This window comes from Salvelinus namaycush, chromosome 8, assembly GCF_016432855.1.
Source record: "Salvelinus namaycush isolate Seneca chromosome 8, SaNama_1.0, whole genome shotgun sequence".
Lineage (NCBI taxonomy): Eukaryota > Metazoa > Chordata > Actinopteri > Salmoniformes > Salmonidae > Salvelinus > Salvelinus namaycush.
This window is the reverse complement of record NC_052314.1, coordinates 8561390-8579748: the sequence shown is the minus strand read 5'-3', so window position 1 is coordinate 8579748 and position 18359 is coordinate 8561390. Positions and strand designations below refer to the sequence as shown.

Sequence of the window (18359 nt, the reverse complement as noted above, 5' to 3'; positions counted from 1 at the left end):
TTCCTGTATAGCTGCTGTGGACAGGAAACTGACTGTGATGTCATCATGGGTGTGTGACCGGCCCATCCTGGCCGGGTAACTGTATGGCTTCCTTTTGTGGCTGAAAGCTGTTCTCAGATTATTGAATATTGTGCTTTTGCCGTAAGATTTTTGAAATTTGACAAAACGATTGCATTAAGAACAAGTGTATCTTTAATTCTATGTAAAACATGTATCTTTCATCAAAGTTTATGATGAGTATTTATGTTATTTGACGTGGCTCTCTGCAATTTCTCTGGATATTTTGGAGGCATTTCTGAACATGGCGCCAATGTAAACTGAGGTTTTTGGATATAAATATGAACTTAATCGAACAAAACATATATGTATTGTGTAACATGAAGTCCTATGAGTGTCATCTGATGAAGATCATCAAAGGTTAGTGATACATTTTTAGTGAATGATTTTTTCCAAATACAATGCTTTAGTTTTAGAAATATTTAGGAATAACTTATTCCTTGCCACCCATTCTGAAACTCTTTAAGTGTTGCAGTCATTTCAGTCGCTGTAGTAAATGTTGTGTATAGTGTTGAGTCATCCGCATACATAGACACACTGGCTTTACTCAAAGCCAGTGGCATGTCGTTAGTAAAGATTGAAAAAAGTAAGGTTGCCCTAGGGATTTCCTGATTCTACCTGGATTATGTTGGAGAGGCTTCCATTAAAGAACACCCTCTGTGTTCTGTTAGACAGGTAACTCTTTATCCACAATATAGCTGTGTTTTTCCAGCAGCATACTATGATCAATAATGTTAAAAGCTGCACTGAAGTCTAACAAAACAGCCCCCACATATTTGTATAATCAATTTCTCTCAGCCAATCATCAGTCATTTGTGTAAGTGCTGTGCTTGTTGAATGTCCTTCCCTATAAGCATTCTGAAAGTCTGTTGTCAATTTGTTTACAGTAAAATAGCATTGTATCTGGACAAACACCTATTTTTCAAAAAAATATACTAAGGATGGTAACAGGCTGATTGGTCAGCTATTTGAGCCAGTAAAGGGGGCTTTACTATTCTTGGGTAGCGGAATGACTTTAGCTTCCCTCCAGGCCTGAGTTCACACACTTTCTAGTAGGCTTAAATTGAAGATATGGCAAATAGGAGTGGCAATATCGTCCGCTATTATCCTCAGTAATTTTCCATCCAAGTTGTCAGACCCCGGTGGCTTGTCATTGTTAATAGACAACAATTTTTCTCACCTCTTTCACACTCACTTTACGGAATTCAAAATTCCAGTGCTTGTCTTTCAGAATTTGGTCAGATATACTTGGAAACTAGTGTCAGCGTTTGTTGCTGGCATGTCATGCTTAAGTTTGCTAATCTTGCCAATGAAAAAATGATTCAAGTAGTTGGCAATATCAGTGGGTTTTGTGATTAATGAGCCATCTGATTCAATGAATGATGGAGCGGAGTTTGCCTTTTTGCCCAAAATTTCATTGAAGGTGCTCCAAAGGTTTTTACTATCCATTCTTTATGTCGTTTATCTTTGTTACATTGTGTAGTTTCTTATTCTTTTTATTCAGTTTAGTCACATGATTTCTCAATTTTCAGTACGTTTGTCAACCGGTTGTGCAGCCATACTTCTTTGCCATTCCCTTTGCCTCATCCCTCTCAACCATACCATTTTTTAATTCCTCATCAATCCATGGGGATTTAGCAGATTTTACAGTCATTTTCTTAATGGATGCATGCTTATTAGTCACTGGGATAATCAATTTCATAAATGTGTCAAGTGCAGCGTCTGGTTTGCTCTTCATTACACACCACAGACCAACAAATATTATTTACATCAATAACATAGCAATCACTACAAAACTTATTGTATGACCTCTTATACAGTATATTAGCCAGCCTTTGGAACTTAGTTTTTCTTAGATATGGTTACTATATTGTGATCACTACATCCGATGGATTTGGATACTGCTTTAAAGCACATTTCTGCAGCATTAGTAAAGATGTGATCAATACATGTTGACAATTCCACTCCTGTGCTGTTTGTAACTGCTTTGGTAGGTTGACTGATAACCTGAACCAGATTGCAGGCACTAAATCAAATCAAAGTTACAGATTGAAGCTTTCTCTTGAGTGGGCAGCCTGATGAAAGCCAGTCAATATTTTAATCACCCAGAAAATATACCTCTCTGTTCATATCACATACATTATCAAGCATTTCACACATGTTGTCCAGATACTGACTGTTAGCACTTGGTGGTCTATAGCAGCTTCCCACCAGAATGGGCTTTTTGTGAGGTAGATGTAGCCGTATTGCTTCAACAGTATTTAACATGAGATCCTCTCTAATCTTTACAGGAATGTGGTTCTGAATATAAACAGCCACACCTTCATCTTTGGCATTTCTGTCTTTTCGGTAGATGTCATAACCATGTATTGCTACCACTGTATCATTAAGGGTATTATCTAAGTGAGTTTCAGAGATTGTCAGAATATGAATGTCATCTGTTACTAGCAAATTATGGATTTCATGAACCTTGTTTCTTAAACTATATATGTTAACGTGGGCTATTTTTAGCACTTTTCTGGGATTAGTGATTGTTTTTATTGCTTTACTGGGAAGCTTAGCAGTGGTAGACATGCTCATGTTGTTAGTGCAGGGTGAGCTGCACACAGTGAACTTCCTACTCTGATACACTACCTCAGTGCTAACAGTATCACTCTGGTTTATAGGCACATGCTTGCTGCCTACAATAGCTCTGGGATCAGCAGAGGCATTCATGGCAGTAAGAGGGACATAAATTAGGTTATCCCCCCACACACACACAGACCCCACTGTCATATGATAAAGAAAAATTCTCTATCAGTCAATATGAGACGAGAGGAGAAAAGAGGCGGGGGAGAAGAGAGTAGATGCCATTCTGTGTTCCAGGCTGTTGTCATGTCAACCCTGTAGAACCGTGTAGGTATGCCAGGGCATCCTTGTACGCCTCGTCAGTGTGACAGAAATGATGAGCGAGAGCAGGAAGATTAAACAGAAGAGTGAAGTTCTGATTACTCACAGGATATCACTGTCCATGGATACGTCCCTATTCCCCCATAGAGACCTGGTCAAAAGTAGTGCACTATGTAGGGAATAAGGTGCCATTTTGGGACACAGTCCATATGGTTCAATCATATGTCCCACAACACCCACTGGTTCTTGTAATGCACCAGCAGCATGTCTCATGGCCCTTACATCTCGTTTCCTGCTGTCATCCTCACGCACACACACACACACACACACACACACACACACACACACACACACAAAGTACTCAGTTCTCATACTTGAGGTCAGGGGAGGCAGGGATAGGGCATATGTGCTGTCCATCCCTTCTAAGTGGGAGTGTAGTGTGATGTGGGCTCTTCTGAGGAGAGAGCTCTTTTAAAGCTGCAATATGTACCTTTTTGGGCGACCCGCCCAAATTCACATAGAAATAACATATCAATAACTCACATTCTCATTGAAAACAAGTCTAAGAAGCGGTATATCTGTTTGCTGTCCGCTATTTCCCTGACCCTAACCCTTTTACTTTTAGTTTTGTACAACAGCTTCAAACAGATAAAAATACTATATTTTTGGTTGTTGGAGAGAGAAAACAATCACAGCGGTTTAGATGGTACAATAATTCTCTACACTTCTTTTGTAACATGAAGTGAAATTAGGCAAACTATTAGAATTTTATCTACTAGGAAATGGCTGAGTGATTTTTGCATAGTGCCCCTTTAAGGGCAGAGGAGAGCAGGCAGGGTCGTGTTAATTAGGGCACACAACGGAAAATGTAAATGAGCCTTTCCATCAGCAGACTCCGGTCCATGTTGAAGAGCTGCTCTTCAGCCCCCTCTGTCAGGGAAGAGTGACACACTCACATGCACAAACAATATCCTCTTGAGGAAATGTGTGTAAACACTGATAAGTCTCAGTGACTGATGTCTTACACAACATGGTCTCTCTAGGGAAACACACTGGGTTCTGTTCTCACACACAAGTACACTCATACACTCACCCTCTTACATATTTCATTTTAGCTGCTCTCTCCCTGGCCTCATTACCATGGCCTTTTAATATGACCTCTTTATCACATACACTCTGAGGTAAACGCAGTAAAAGTTGGTCTCCGTTGGGCTCTGCTGGGCTCAGATGAAGACAATAACATCAGGAATGGAAAAGTCAGAGGAAGGAGGCTCCACTTTCCCCTTCTCATCCTCTTCTTCTCTCACTTTGTATGTGTGAGCGTTTGTGTGCAAGACGATTGTGTGTGTTTTCAAGCACATGTTAAACATTTCTGTATGGTTGTGTTTACGCTGTAGCTCAAGAGGATGTCTGTATAGGATTGGTCGTTGTTTTTTACATTCCTGCTCTGTGTTGTGTGTGTGTGTGGAGGTGCTGACAACCCCACATCCGTTTCCTCTCATTGAGGAACACTGGGTCAGGGCCTTGGCCTCGTCTCTCTGTTGAGCTCTAACTGCTGGAGGTGAGCATTTCCTTCTAGACAGGCTAAGTCTAGCTACAGGCTACAAACCCCAACCACAAATATGTATTTTCAACGTCTTTTTCAATGTCTTTCCCATGTCTTTTGATCGTAGGGTGCTTCAATCTTTCCCCTAGTTTAAATTCCTGCGGGGGAACAAATGTCCCCAAAGCCCCTTACTGTAACATTGTCAGTTTATCATTTGATAGATGATTCACTTCTCTCTGGCATGACCTGACCTCAATGCTGCTTCCTGTCTGGTGCTTAGGCCTGCTGCTTCCTGTCTGGTGCTTAGGCCTGCTGCTTCCTGTCTGGTGCTTAGGCCTGCTGCTTTCTGTCTGATGCTTAGGCCTGCTGCTTCCTGTCTGATGCTTAGGCCTGCTGCTTCCTGTCTGATGATTAAGCCTGCTGCTTCCTGTCTGATGCTTAGGCCTATAGTGTACGTGACACTCTACATGTGGGACTTTGTTTCCTGAGAATGTGGTTACTTACAGGTGTAGGATCTTATTTGGACCTACATTGCTCTTTCCATTACAATCCAGGTGAAAGCTATTATCCCTTATTGATGTCACCTGTTAAATCCACTTCAATCAGTGTAGATGAAGGGGAGGAGACAATTGAGACATGTATTGTGTATGTGTGCCATTCAGATAAAATATTGAAGTGCCTTTGAACAAGGTATGGTTGTAGTTTCCAGGCGCACCGGTTTGAGTATGTCATGAACTGCAACGCTGCTGGGTTTTTCACGCTCAACCGTTTCCTGTGTGTATCAAGAATGGTCCATCACCCAAAGGACGTCCAGCCAACTTGACACAACTGTGGGAAGCATTGGAGTCAACATGGGCCAGCATCCCTGTGGAATGCTTTTAACACCTTGTAGAGTCCATGCCCTGACAAATTGAGACTGTTCTGAGGACAAAAGAGGGTGCAACTTAATATTAGAAAGGTGTTCCTAATGTTTTGTACACATCGTGAATATTGTCACAGCAAATAGTCCATAATGTTGCTTGATCGGTGGTTAGGCATCTATCTGGCCAAAAGTAGGCTACATGAAAAGTGCAATGCTGTTAATATGTGTGTTACATGCTGACCAGACCGGACACGTCACGTGCACGAGCGTTGCGAAATAAATGTAGAAATCCATGTTATTCAATTATTGCACCCACACTGCTCGCGCGCGCCAACGAGCGTCTGCATTGCCAAGGGCTAAAATAGAAGTCATTCCTATTTTTGACGCAGATCGCGCTGCAAGTCCTGCCTCTCCCATCTCCTCATTGGTTTATAGAAGCAGGTACCCACGTGCCATCTCCTCATTGGTTATACCTACGTGGGTGATTGAAAGACGAACTGTTTTGCCGGTTGTCGTGGTAATACAATGACAGTGTAGATGCCAATCACCATATAAGTTCAAAGATGAAAAAGCCTGGAAGGAGGAGAGATGACTAGAAACGATTCGGTTGACCGTTTTATGTGTGGATTAATTGTCGGAGTAGAGGACCTTGTGAATTTCAGGTAAAATAACAACTCAATGTTTATATCCCAGGACAAATTAGCTAGCAACAGCAAGCTAGCTAAATAGGACAAATTAGCTAGCAAGTGCAAGCTAACTAGCTAAATTGCCAATAATGTTTAATGCTTTTCGACCTGTCCCCAAATTAATGTCATCGGTTCAGAGTTTATTTTGATATTTTAACCTGCGTGTCGTGATCGCGTTTGGTGTAGTGGGACAAAATAAATGTATGCACGATAGCGCACGCGCGCAGCCATTTTGGGTTCCGTGTTAGTGTGGGTTTTCAGTCAATTTCTGTAAATCAGAAGAAGATGGCACCGATAGACATGGCCGCCTGGTTTCAGGCTCCTAAGCAACTTTGAACACAAGCAGTCCACTACACCCGCAATAACATCTGCAAAATATGTGTATACGACCAAGAAGATTTGATTTGAATCATGCTCAGGGAAATTCTCAGCAAAAGATCAATGGCTCCTCGTATGGCTCCTTGTCTCCTCTGCTCATCTCCTTAACTTGTATCCTTCCCTTCATCGCATGAGTTCAAGTCCAGTGCATATCAGGAATACCAGTCGGCATACTAGACAGCATATCAGCCAGTCAACACAGAGATCCTCTGTCTGTCTGTCATGTCTCTCTCTGTGCAGCCAGCCCAAACCAGACAGCTATACATTAATGGCTGCTTCTCTCTTCCCTCCCTGCCATTTCATCTCCTTTCCTCACCTCCTTCCAGTTCCTCATCTCCTTGATCACATGACATCAACTCCAGCACATACAAGCGATCATAGCAGCCCCAGTGGCAGTACGTCAGTAGCTGCACTAGCTTCTCCTTAGGAGGCGAGGAGAGAGGACGTGAGGAATCAAGGTAATGCAATTGAGATTCTCCCCTTCTCTCCCCTCGGGGAAAAAATAGATTTCAGTAGCATTTGGAACCATTGGGTGGTGCCAGAGTACAGCTCTCTCATGTCCATCAGCGGTCTAGACTAGAGAAACCCAGGGTTGTTGTTGTTTGAGCCTATAGGACAGGCAATGCAGGGCTCAGTCAAACCGTTCATTCATCCCTAGAAGGATTATTTCTCTCATAGATTGGATTGCATTCTCGCTGGGAATTAACATTAAAACCGACCCAAAGTCAGTTGTCGTTAAACTATTTGAATTTCAGGGGTGCCTGAGGGTGATACCAAGATGTACCATAACAGAGCAGAACACTCCCAAATAGTGTTACTGAAGGTATGGATGTGGGCACGCCCCCTCTAAAAGTATTCCCATTGGTCGTCCAGACGGACCAGCACCACAGTCAATAATGCAATGTGAACCCTGGTTGGAGGCATAAGTAAAATAAAGACAGACTTGCATAACTGGAGCATCCAATCCGGCCCTGTCCGAGATTCTCTCAGGAGGAGTAGATGGTAGACAGTGCATCAACCAACGTGGGTTGAGGTGCAGAGAATCCGACGAGGCCTGTATTCCTGGAAAGCCTGTGAGGGGGGAGAGAGAGGACTGTGAGGGGGGAGAGAGAGGACTGTGAGGGGGGAGAGAGAGGACTGTGAGGGGGGAGAGAGAGGACTGTGAGGGGGGAGAGAGAGGACTGTGAGGGGGGAGAGAGAGGACTGTGAGGGGGGAGAGAGAGGACTGTGAGGGGGGAGAGAGAGGACTGTGAGGGGGGAGAGAGAGGACTGTGAGGGGGGAGAGAGGACTGAGGGGGGAGAGAGAGGACTGAGGGGGGAGAGAGAGGACTGTGAGGGGGGAGAGAGAGGACTGTGAGGGGGGAGAGAGAGGACTGTGAGGGGGGAGAGAGAGGACTGTGAGGGGGGAGAGAGGACTGTGAGGGGGGAGAGAGAGGACTGTGAGGGGGGGAGAGAGAGGACTGTGAGGGGGGGAGAGAGGACTGTGAGGGGGGAGAGAGGACTGAGGGGGGAGAGAGAGGACTGTGAAGGGGGAGAGAGAGGACTGTGAGGGGGGAGAGAGAGGACTGTGAGGGGGAGAGAGAGGACTGTGAAGGGGGAGAGAGGACTGTGAGGGGGGAGAGAGAGGACTGTGAGGGGGGGAGAGAGAGGACTGTGAGGGGGGGAGAGAGAGGACTGTGAGGGGGGAGAGAGAGGACTGTGAGGGGGGAGAGAGAGGACTGTGAGGGGGGAGAGAGAGGACTGGGGCTGTTATTATGCACTGCGGTGTTGGAAGCTTTTCTGAAAACCTCTTTCTGCCTGTTAACTTCTCAGCCTCAGAAGCCAGCAGCTGTTACTGAGAGGAGAACAGAAAAAGCTGCATTTTCTTCTCTGACTTGGTAGCAAAACTACTAGAAAACAGGGGAAGGCAGAGAGGAGAGTTTTGTCTGGGTGGGAACAATGATGAGGATGATCATGAAGATGATGTCAACAGGGGAAGGGAGCACTGACTGCTTGGTCATTAGCATGAAACCATACAAGCACACTATGCTGCTCTTATGAAACTCACACCAGGACGCAATGAAAAGGATCAATGATGCAAGTTGGGGATGAATGTCAAAAGAGGAAGGCATGAAGAGAGGGATAGAGAACAGCAGAATGAATGAAGAGATGGAAAGATGAAAGATGAATGGAGGGAGGAGAACAGAGTCAAAGACGGGAGGGAAGGAGAAAGGGACCAATGGGGGAGGAATGGCAGGATGGATGGAAAAAGGGAGGGTTTTGAGTTCAGAGTTGCGCAAGAAAGGACTGGCTAAAGGTTTCTGTGGTCTGCAGTCTCCCACTCCCCCCCCCCCCCCCCCCAGTGCCAGTATTGCGTAACTCTGCAGTGTGGCTCTAGCCGAGTGAGTGATTGATTGATCAGCCGTGTGGTTCTAGCAGAGTGATTGATTGATCAGCCGTGTGGTTCTAGCAGAGTGATTGATTGATCAGCCGTGTGGCTCTAGCAGAGTGATTGATTGATCAGCTGTGTGGCTCTAGCAGAGTGATTGATTGATCAGCCGTGTGGCTCTAGCAGAGTGAGTGATCAGCTGTGTGGCTCTAGCAGAGTGAGTGATCAGCTGTGTGGCTCTAGCAGAGTGATTGATTGATCAGCCGTGTGGCTCTAGCAGAGTGATTGATTGATTGATCCGCTGTGTGGCTCTAGCAGAGTGAGTGATTGATTGATCAGCTGTGTGGCTCTAGCAGAGTGATTGATTGATCAGCTGTGTGGCTCTAGCAGAGTGATTGATTGATCAGCTGTGTGGCTCTACCAGAGTGAGTGATTGATTGGTCAGCTGTGTGGCTCTAGCAGAATGAGTGATTGATTGATCAGCTGTGTGGCTCTAGCAGAGTGAGTGATTGATTGATCAGCTGTGTGGCTCTAGCAGAGTGAGTGATTGATTGATCAGCTGTGTGGCTCTAGCAGAGTGAGTGATTGATTGATCAGCCGTGTGGCTCTAGCAGAGTGAGTGATTGATTAATCAGCCGTGTGGCTCTAGCAGAGTGATTGATCAGCCGTGTGGCTCTAGCAGAGTGAGTGATCAGCTGTGTGGCTCTAGCAGAGTGATTGATTGATCAGCTGTGTGGCTCTAGCAGAGTGATTGATTGATCAGCTGTGTGGCTCTAGCAGAGTGATTGAGTGATCAGCTATGTTGGTAATAAACCACCCTGGAGCCACTACAACCAGCACTAAGAGGTCTGGTGCAGGAGAGAGAGCACACACACACACTGTGCCTATTACACACTGCTCCACAGGAGGTGCCATTTATTACTAGCGTGTACAAACCTTAATACACACACACGTAACTGGTTTGAAATAATTTCATTATTAAAATAGTATCATGAATTTCTGTCGGATATTTGAAAAGCATGTATTAATGGTAAAGTTTTTAACTTGCTGTATGAGGGAGAGAAGCTGGTGCATTGCTGCAGCTGCGGAGGGGGCAGTGTGTGAGATGGGAGCCGGCAGACCGAGGGAGAGCAAGAGATGCAGTAGCCAAGGCAACTCGGTTAAAGCCAACACTAGCTAACTTCTAGCAGCCACAATGCTATCATCCCATTTTACAGTACCTGTCTAGACTGGAGTAGCCTAGAGCAGTGTTTTCCCACTCTGGTCATCCAGTACCTGTCTAGACTGGAGTAGCCTAGAGCAGTGTTTCCCAACCCTGGTCCTCAAGTACCCCCAACAATACAACTGTTTCATTATAGCCCTGGACAAACACACCTCATTCAGCTCATTGAGGGCTTGATGATTAGTTGGCAAGTTGGATCAGGTGTGCTTGGCCAGGGTTACAAAAAATGTGTACTGTTTGGGGTACTCAAGGACCACGGTTAGTAAACATTGGCCTAGAGAAGCTAGCTAGCTATAGCTAGCTAGGCTAATTGAGGCTACATGCTGCGTTTTCTCCCGTCTTCTCATTCAGATAAAACAGCCTACCTGTTGGCTGCTAATTGAAAGCCTACTCCTTCTCACTTCTCTAACGTCTTGCATTGCATTAGTGAACTCTCATCTTTTTATGTCATAAAAACTCCATAGAAAAGTTTGTTTTATTAAATTAATGATTTTAAACGTCATGGCACATCCTTGTAAGTAACAATGTTACATGGATATTTTAATTTAGAAGAAGCATTTTCAGTGTTAAAATAGAACTGCTGTTTCAGCACAATGAATAATCGCACAAGTATTTGAATACTATGGTCCGTTTGGATATTTGAATATTCAAATAACCGTGCACATCCGTACACCAAATGACAGGGCCTTTGAGAGATGTGGTGAGCAGCAGATAGCCAAAGACATTACATCATCAACCTCACTCTTTCTGCACCTCTTTCCAGTCACCATACATTATTCCACCCATCCGTCCGTTCCCTCCTTCTCTTCATCTCTTCCTCCCTCTTATCCTTCTCTCCATCCAGCTCAGAGAAATTCTCAGAATGAACAGGTACCTGTTCAAATCCTTCCTACCAATTTAAAATGTATGTCATGGTCTGTTGTAACCTCTCTAACTCTCCCTGCTGTTTGTTGTTTCCAATCTTCCCTGTGACCTGCCCTGTCTGGAATAGTGAGAAGTAACATCGTAACCGACGTTGTTACCGTGACAAAGACTAAAGGCGGCAGGAGTACCGTTGAGAACAGTGGTGTCTCTCTCTAGGATATTTTAAAACAAACAGAGTTCTACAAGCAGTTGTTACAACAACAATAAAATAGCTTCAAGTGTTTTGTCCAAATACTGGTGGAGTCCACTGATAGAATAATGGACGACCTGACCAGAGAGGTCCAGGACCTAAAGAACAGTTTGTAGTTCTCAGAATGAGCTTGATGAGTTTAAACAGGAGAAGGCAAGATGACAGCAATCTGTAAGTCATTGAGAGAGGACATCAGTTCTGTGTGTTTGAATCCATTATAACAATGATGGAGAAATCAAATTATCGAGGGACAATCAAATTATCGAGTGTCAATCAAGGTGGAACAACATGGTTGTGGATGGAATTGCAGAATCTACACATGAGACCTGGACGGAGTCTGAGGTCAAAGTGAGGGAAATGATCTCGGAGAAACTGAAGATTGACCACAGGAAGATTGAGGTGGAATGCGCCTACAGGACAGGAAAACTCTCCACTGGCCCGGGTGAAAGGCCCAGGCCGATAGTGGTGAAGTTCCTGAGGTAGCTGTTCTGGAAAGAGCCAAGAGCTTGAGAGGAACGGATATCTTCCTCAACGAGGAGTATCCTGAAGCTGTGCAACAGAAGAGGAAAGAATTTATTGCAGCCATGAAAGCTGCCAGAGCGCGTGGGGACATTGCTTACATCCACTATGACAGGCTCATTGTCCACCCTCCCTCCCAGAACCCTGGAAGGGAAGAGAGAGCCACGCCTATGTGTTCGTAGCTTCAACCCCGCAGCACACACTTACACACACACACACACACACACACACACACACCAACTGACTGTTAAATACAGTATATGTATTTTTTTCGCATGGTTTGTTTGCTCTTTTCTATATGATGTCTATCTCTGATAAGCTACTCAGGAAAGGGCTGAAAATAGCCCATATTAATCCATCAATAACTTGCTAACATCAAATGAAATTAATATATTAGCCATTTCTGAGACTCACTTAGATAATTAATTTGATGATACAGCAGTAGCAATACAAGGATATAACATGTATAGAAGAGACATGAATTCTCATGGGGGAGGTGTTGCTGTATATATTCCGAGCCATATCCCTTAATGCTTAGAGAAGATCTTATGTCAAGTGTTATTGAAGTGTTGTGGCACATCTAAATCCTTTTCTTTTGGGGTGTTGCTATAGGCCACCACGTGCTAACAGTCAGGATCTAAATAATATGTGTTAAATGCTTGATAGTGTATGGGATGCGAACAGAGAGGTCTACTTTCTTGGGGACCTGAAAATTGACTGGTTTTCATCAAACTGTCCGGTCAAGAGGAAGCTTCTCACTGTAACGAGTGCCTGTAATCTGGTTCAGGTTATTAATCAACCTACCAGGATGTTTACAAACACTACAGGAACAGGATCATCCACATGTATCGATCACATTTTTACTAATACTGTAGAACTTTGTTCTAAAGCTGTATCTGTACCCATTGGATGCAGTGATCACAATACAGTGGCTATATCCAGGAAAGCCAAAGTTCCAACAGCTGGGCCTAAAATAGTGTATAAGAGATCATACAAAAGATTTTGCTGTAACTCTTATATGGATGATGTTAAAATATTTGTTGGTCTGATGTGATTTAATGAGGAGCATCCAGACGCTGCACTTAATGCATTTATGAAATTGCTTCTTCCAATTACTGATAAACATGCACCTGTTAAGAAACTGACTGTTAGAACTGTTAAGGCTCCATGGATTGATGAGGAATGGATAAACTGTATGGTTCAAAGAGATGGGGCAAAAGGAGTGGCTAATAAGTCTAGCTGAACATCTGACTTACTGCAAATTGAGAAATGTGATTAAACTCAACAAAAAGAAGAAGAAACTGTATTATGAAGCCAAGATCAATTATTCTGTATAAAGCTTTGTAGTACTTTAAATGAAATGATGGGCAGACCGACAAATTCAACTCCATCTTTCATCAAATCAGATGGCTTATTCATCACAAAACAATTAGATTTAACCAATTATTTTAATGATTGGCAAAGTGGTTAGATTTAGTCAGGAAATGCCAACAACGAACAGTGAGCCATCGTACTCATGCATAATAAAACAAGTCATGAAAGAAAAGCATTAAGTTACAATTTTGTAAAGTTAGTATGGGAGAGGTGGGAAAATGATTGTTATGAATCAATAGTGACAAAACTCTTGGCTTTGACATTTTAGATGGAAGACTACTGAGGATGGTAGCTGACTCTATAGCCGCTCCTATCTGTCATATTGTTAATCTGAGCCTAGAGGAAAGTCTTTGTCCTCAGGCCTGGAGGGAAGCCAAAGTCATTCCACTACCCAAGAGTGGTAAAGCGGCCTTTACTGGTTCTAACAGCAGACCGATCAGCTTGCTGCCAGCTCTTAGCAAACTGTTGGATTTTTTGGGGAGCAAATACAATGCTATTTCTCTGTAAACAAATTAACAACAGACTTTCAGCATGCTTATAGAGAAGAGCACTCAACGTGTACTGCACTGACACAAATGACTGATTGGTTGAAAGAAATTGATAATAAGAGGATTGTGGGCGCTGTACTGTTAGATTTCAGTGCAGCCTTTGATATTATTGACCAAAACCTGTTGAGAACTTATGGCTTTTCAACCTCTGCCATGTTACGGATTCAGAGCTACTGTATCTATCTAATAGAACTCAGAGGGTTTTCTTTAATGGAAGCTTTTCTATTGTCAAACATGTAAAGTGTGGTGTACCGCAGAGCAGCTCTCTAGGCCCTCTACTCTTTTCTATTTTTATTTTTTTATTTTTTTTATCCCATTTTCTCCCCAATTTTCGTGGTATCCAATCGCTAGTAATTACTATCTTGTCTCATCGCTACAACTCCCGTACGGGCTCGGGAGAGACGAAGGTCGAAAGCCATGCGTCCTCCGAAGCACAACCCAACCAAGCCGCACTGCTTCTTAACACAGCGCGCCTCCAACCCGGAAGCCAGCCGCACCAATGTGTCGGAGGAAACACCGTGTACCTGGCCCCCTTGGTTAGCGCGCACTGCGCCCGGCCCGCCACAGGAGTCGCTGGAGCGCGATGAGACAAGGATATCCCTACCGGCCAAACCCTCCCTAACCCGGACGACGCTATGCCAATTGTGCGTCACCCCACGGACCTCCCGGTCGCGGCCGGCTGCGACAGAGCCTGGGCGCGAACCCAGAGACTCTGGTGGCGCAGCTAGCACTGCGATGCAGTGCCCTAGACCACTGCGCCACCCGGGAGGCCCTACTCTTTTCTATTTTTATCAATGATCTGTCACTGGCATAAAACAAAGCATGTGTGTCCATGTATGCTGATGATTCAACCATATACACATCAGCAACCACAGCTGATGAAGTCACTGAAACCCTTAACAAAGAGTTGCAGTCTGTTTTGGAATGGGTGGCTAGTAATAAACTGGTCCTGAACATCTCTAAAACTAAGAGCATTGCATTTGGTACAAATCATTCCTTAAGTTCTAGACCTCAGCTGAATCCTGTAATGAATGGTGTGGCTGTTGAACAAGTTGAGGAGATTAAATTACTTAGTGTTACATTAGATTGTAAATGGCCATGGTCAAAACATATAGATTCAATGGTTGTGGGAGAGGTCTCTCCGTAATAAAGAGATGCTCAGCTTTTTTGACACCACACTCCACAAAGCAAGTCCTGCAGGCTCTAGTTTTATCTTCTCTTTATTATCACCCAGTCATATGGTCAAGTGCTGCAAAGAAAGACCTAGTTAAGTTGCAGCTGGCCTAGAACAGAGCTGCACGTCTTGCTCTTCATTGTAGTCATTGTGCTAATATTAGTACTATGCATGCCAGTCTCTTTTGGTTAAGAGTTGAGGAAAGACTGACACACACTTACCCCACCAGACATGCCACCAGGGGTCTTTTCACAGTCCCCAGGTCCAGAACAAATTCAAGGAAACGTACAGTATTATACAGAGTCGTTAGTGCATGGAACTCCCTTCCATCCATCTTCCATCAGTGCAAGTGAACAGCAAAACTGGTTAATAAAAATAAAGCAACACCTCATAGCACAACACCTCTCCCCCATGTGACCTACTTGTTGTGTATGTACTGACATGTATGTGTAACTGATAGATGCACACACACATGTAAATTGTCTTTGGTCTGTAATGTCTTTTTCGTAATGTGTCTGACTCCAGTAAGACTAGCTGTCTTTTTTTATTTTTTTATTTTACCTTTATTTAACCAGGTAGGCAAGTTGAGAACACGTTCTCATTTACAATTGCGACCTGTCTTGGTTGGTTTAAATGCGGAAGACACATTTCAGTTGAATGCATTCAGTTGTACAACTGACTAGGTTTCCCCCTTTCCCTTAATAGGGCGTTGGGTCACCACAAGCCGCCAGAACAGCTTCAGTGTGCCTTGGCATAGATTCTACAAGTGTCTGGAACTCTATTGGAGGGACGCTTTCTCAGTCTCCAGAATGTCCCATAATCGTTCAATTGGGTTGAGATCTGGTGACTGAGAAACACATACACCCTTTAAACCCCCATGCTCATTTTAAAACCCCTCTTTCAAAGTCACTGAGATCTCCTCTTCTAGCGATGGTAGACAAAATAATGGACAACTGGGCATTTGTATACATGACGCTAAGCATGATGGGATGTTTTAATTGCTTAATGAACTCATGAACCACACCTGTGTGGAAGCACCTGCTTTCAGTATACTTTGTATCCTTCATTTACTTTAGTATTTGGTATTTAATTAGGATCCCCATTAGCTGTTGCAAAAGCAGCAGCTATTTTTCCTGGGGTCCACACAAAACATGAAACATGACATAATACAAAACATTAATAAACAAGAACAACTCAAGGACAGAACTACATGAAAAAAATGTACTAAAGGCTCACGTAGCCTACATATCAATACATACACACAAACGATCTAGGTCACTAAACTATCTAGTGTTTCCTTTATTTTGGCTGTTACCTGTATATGTCATCCATTGTCCCTTCTATGTCAAGGTAATATGATTACTAGGGCTGACCCCAATCAGTCGATTGTTTGGTCAATAGGCCGTTGGTCGACCAATGTTTTTTTTAGCCGAGCAGTAGCAAATATAAAGAACACATGACTTTTGGTCAACCAAGATTTTTGTTGTTGTCAGGAGCAGCCCTGATTATTGATTACTGTCACCTCATTTCACTGAGCACGTGCTCAGTCTGAAGACTGGGCCTAGCCCTTACTCTGCACAAGAGGAGGCTGGTGGGAGGAGCTTCAGGAGGACAGGCTCATTGTAATGGCTGGAATGGAATAAATGGAATGGTATCAAACACGTTGAATATAGGGAAACCACATGTTTGACTCCATTCCATTAATTCCACTCCAGCCATTACAATGAGCATGTCCTCCTATAGCTCTTCCCACCAGCCCCCTCTGCTCCACACACGTCTTAGCTCTGAAATGTTATGGATGGTGGTAGTTTACCATTGGGCAAGGTGGAGCAATGACCATATTAGCTATCAAGTACTGCTCATAGGGACCTGTAGGCCTATTATCTTATGTCTTTAGGTCTGGAATCCGACTCTCTCTCACACACACTTGAAGCTGTGGATTTAGCAGGCTTTAATGGCTCCTTAGTCTATTCTTAGCTCCAATCTGTCTCACAGTCCACACGCTGACAAGTGTTCACTTGGAGTCTGTGTTCTGTCCTCTCCCTATAGCATACAGGAGGAAAATATAGCCTGCAACATATAAAACGCACTTGAATCATGACATGTTTCTTGCGCCCCTATCCGTGGATCTGTCGGGCAAGGATGAATAATAGCCACTATTAATAATTTTTCATGACTGGGAAGCAGATGGTGATGTATTTCTGAGTGTGCATTGATTGACAAAGGAATCTATATTTTGTGGCACAAGTTGGGAATATGCAAATCATGCGAGTAATGTTAGATATTGATATATCATTAGTAGATTGTACTACAATCGAGAAGCTTTAAGTAATTTTATTTAAGTCAGTGACGTGTATGAGAAAGTGTCTGATTTACTTAAGCGGGCTACTGAGGACACAAAGTAGGGCATCATATCTAAAGAAACACGAGGTATCATTGCTCGGATTATTTTCCGACATCCTCACTGATGTAATTGTAGCGGTCTGAATGATGAGCTATCGTTCTTTTGTTGCATCGAAGCATTTGTTTTGATATCATTGCCCCCGACTTGTTAACCCAGCCCAGCGGAAGCTGGGGGAACCGAACAGGGGGCGGAGGTTTGGAAGGAAGGCTCGAGAGATATAGGGGGAAAGGAAGAGTGTGGTCTGCACGACAACTCAGTTCTTATTGTTCTTGTCTGCATCCGTCAAAGACACGGGCGTTTTCAAGGTGCATCGAAAGCTGAACGTAATCAATTCTGGATTTCTTCATCCGCTTCCTATCGTCCGGCATGAGGTTTAAACGGAACGGCTCCTATACATTGAATAGGTAAGGGACTTCATCCATTTACTACTCGGGTTAGGCTTCTTTCTATATTCGACACATATATACGTAAACAGTGCATTGTGAAGTTTTCCAGACGCAGTTGATCAATGTTTATTGTGTGACTTTAATGTCATCGGTATGATCAGTTGCTTGTGTCGTGATTGTGACTCTTCTAGTATTTCTATTGTTGAATTAAAACGTGGTTATGATACGTGGTTATGATACGCACGCTGTATGGATGCAGCTGATGGAAGTAGTTGCTCTCACTCACAACCCGTTTCACTGAAAACTCACTGATCGTGGTTAAAACGACTATTTATTTATTGCATCGGTTGCCACGCCAATGAAAATACGCGTTTAAAACATTTGAGAGTTCGTGAAAGGCAGACTTGACGTGGTTGAGGTTCGAATAATGGTTTGATGATGTCAATCTTAAACTCATTTTCTGGCCCCAGACCTTTGCCATTGTGATGCCGACGTGTATTGGGTGGCGCGCAGTTTGAGCTGTGTATAAACCTGAATATCAGGCTTTAGGGGGGTCTCACTTTATCCCTCCCTCCCCCTCCATCTCACTTTCTCAATTCAATTAAATTCAAAGGGCTTTATTGGCATGGATAACATGTTTACATTGCCAAAGCAAGTGTTTATTACACTTTTGTTTATTATCTCTCTCCCCCTCCCTCCTTCCTCTCCTCTTCCCTCCTTCCTCTCCCCTCTCTCCCCTTCCCCTTGATTAAAAAATATCCACAGAAATATCTCCCCTGTGGTGCCATCACTTAGCAACTTTGGTGTGTGGTGTCTCCTCACCCACTTTCAG

At 43.7% G+C, this 18359-nt stretch overlaps 1 protein-coding gene across 2 annotated transcripts in view; it reads left to right on the top strand.

Annotated features, from left to right (window-relative positions):
* Positions 1-18359, top strand: part of LOC120052368 (MOB kinase activator 2-like) — a 110477-nt gene that overhangs the window by 20709 nt on the left and 71409 nt on the right. The window contains exon 1 of one of the 2 annotated variants that reach the window (XM_038999227.1): positions 17402-17545. The exons of the other annotated variant lie outside the window; for it this stretch is intronic. Coding sequence (XP_038855155.1) covers positions 17508-17545 — 38 coding nt within the window. The 5' untranslated portion in view covers positions 17402-17507. Of the gene's footprint in view, positions 1-17401; positions 17546-18359 lie in introns of those variants that run through there. 2 annotated transcript variants of the gene reach the window in all.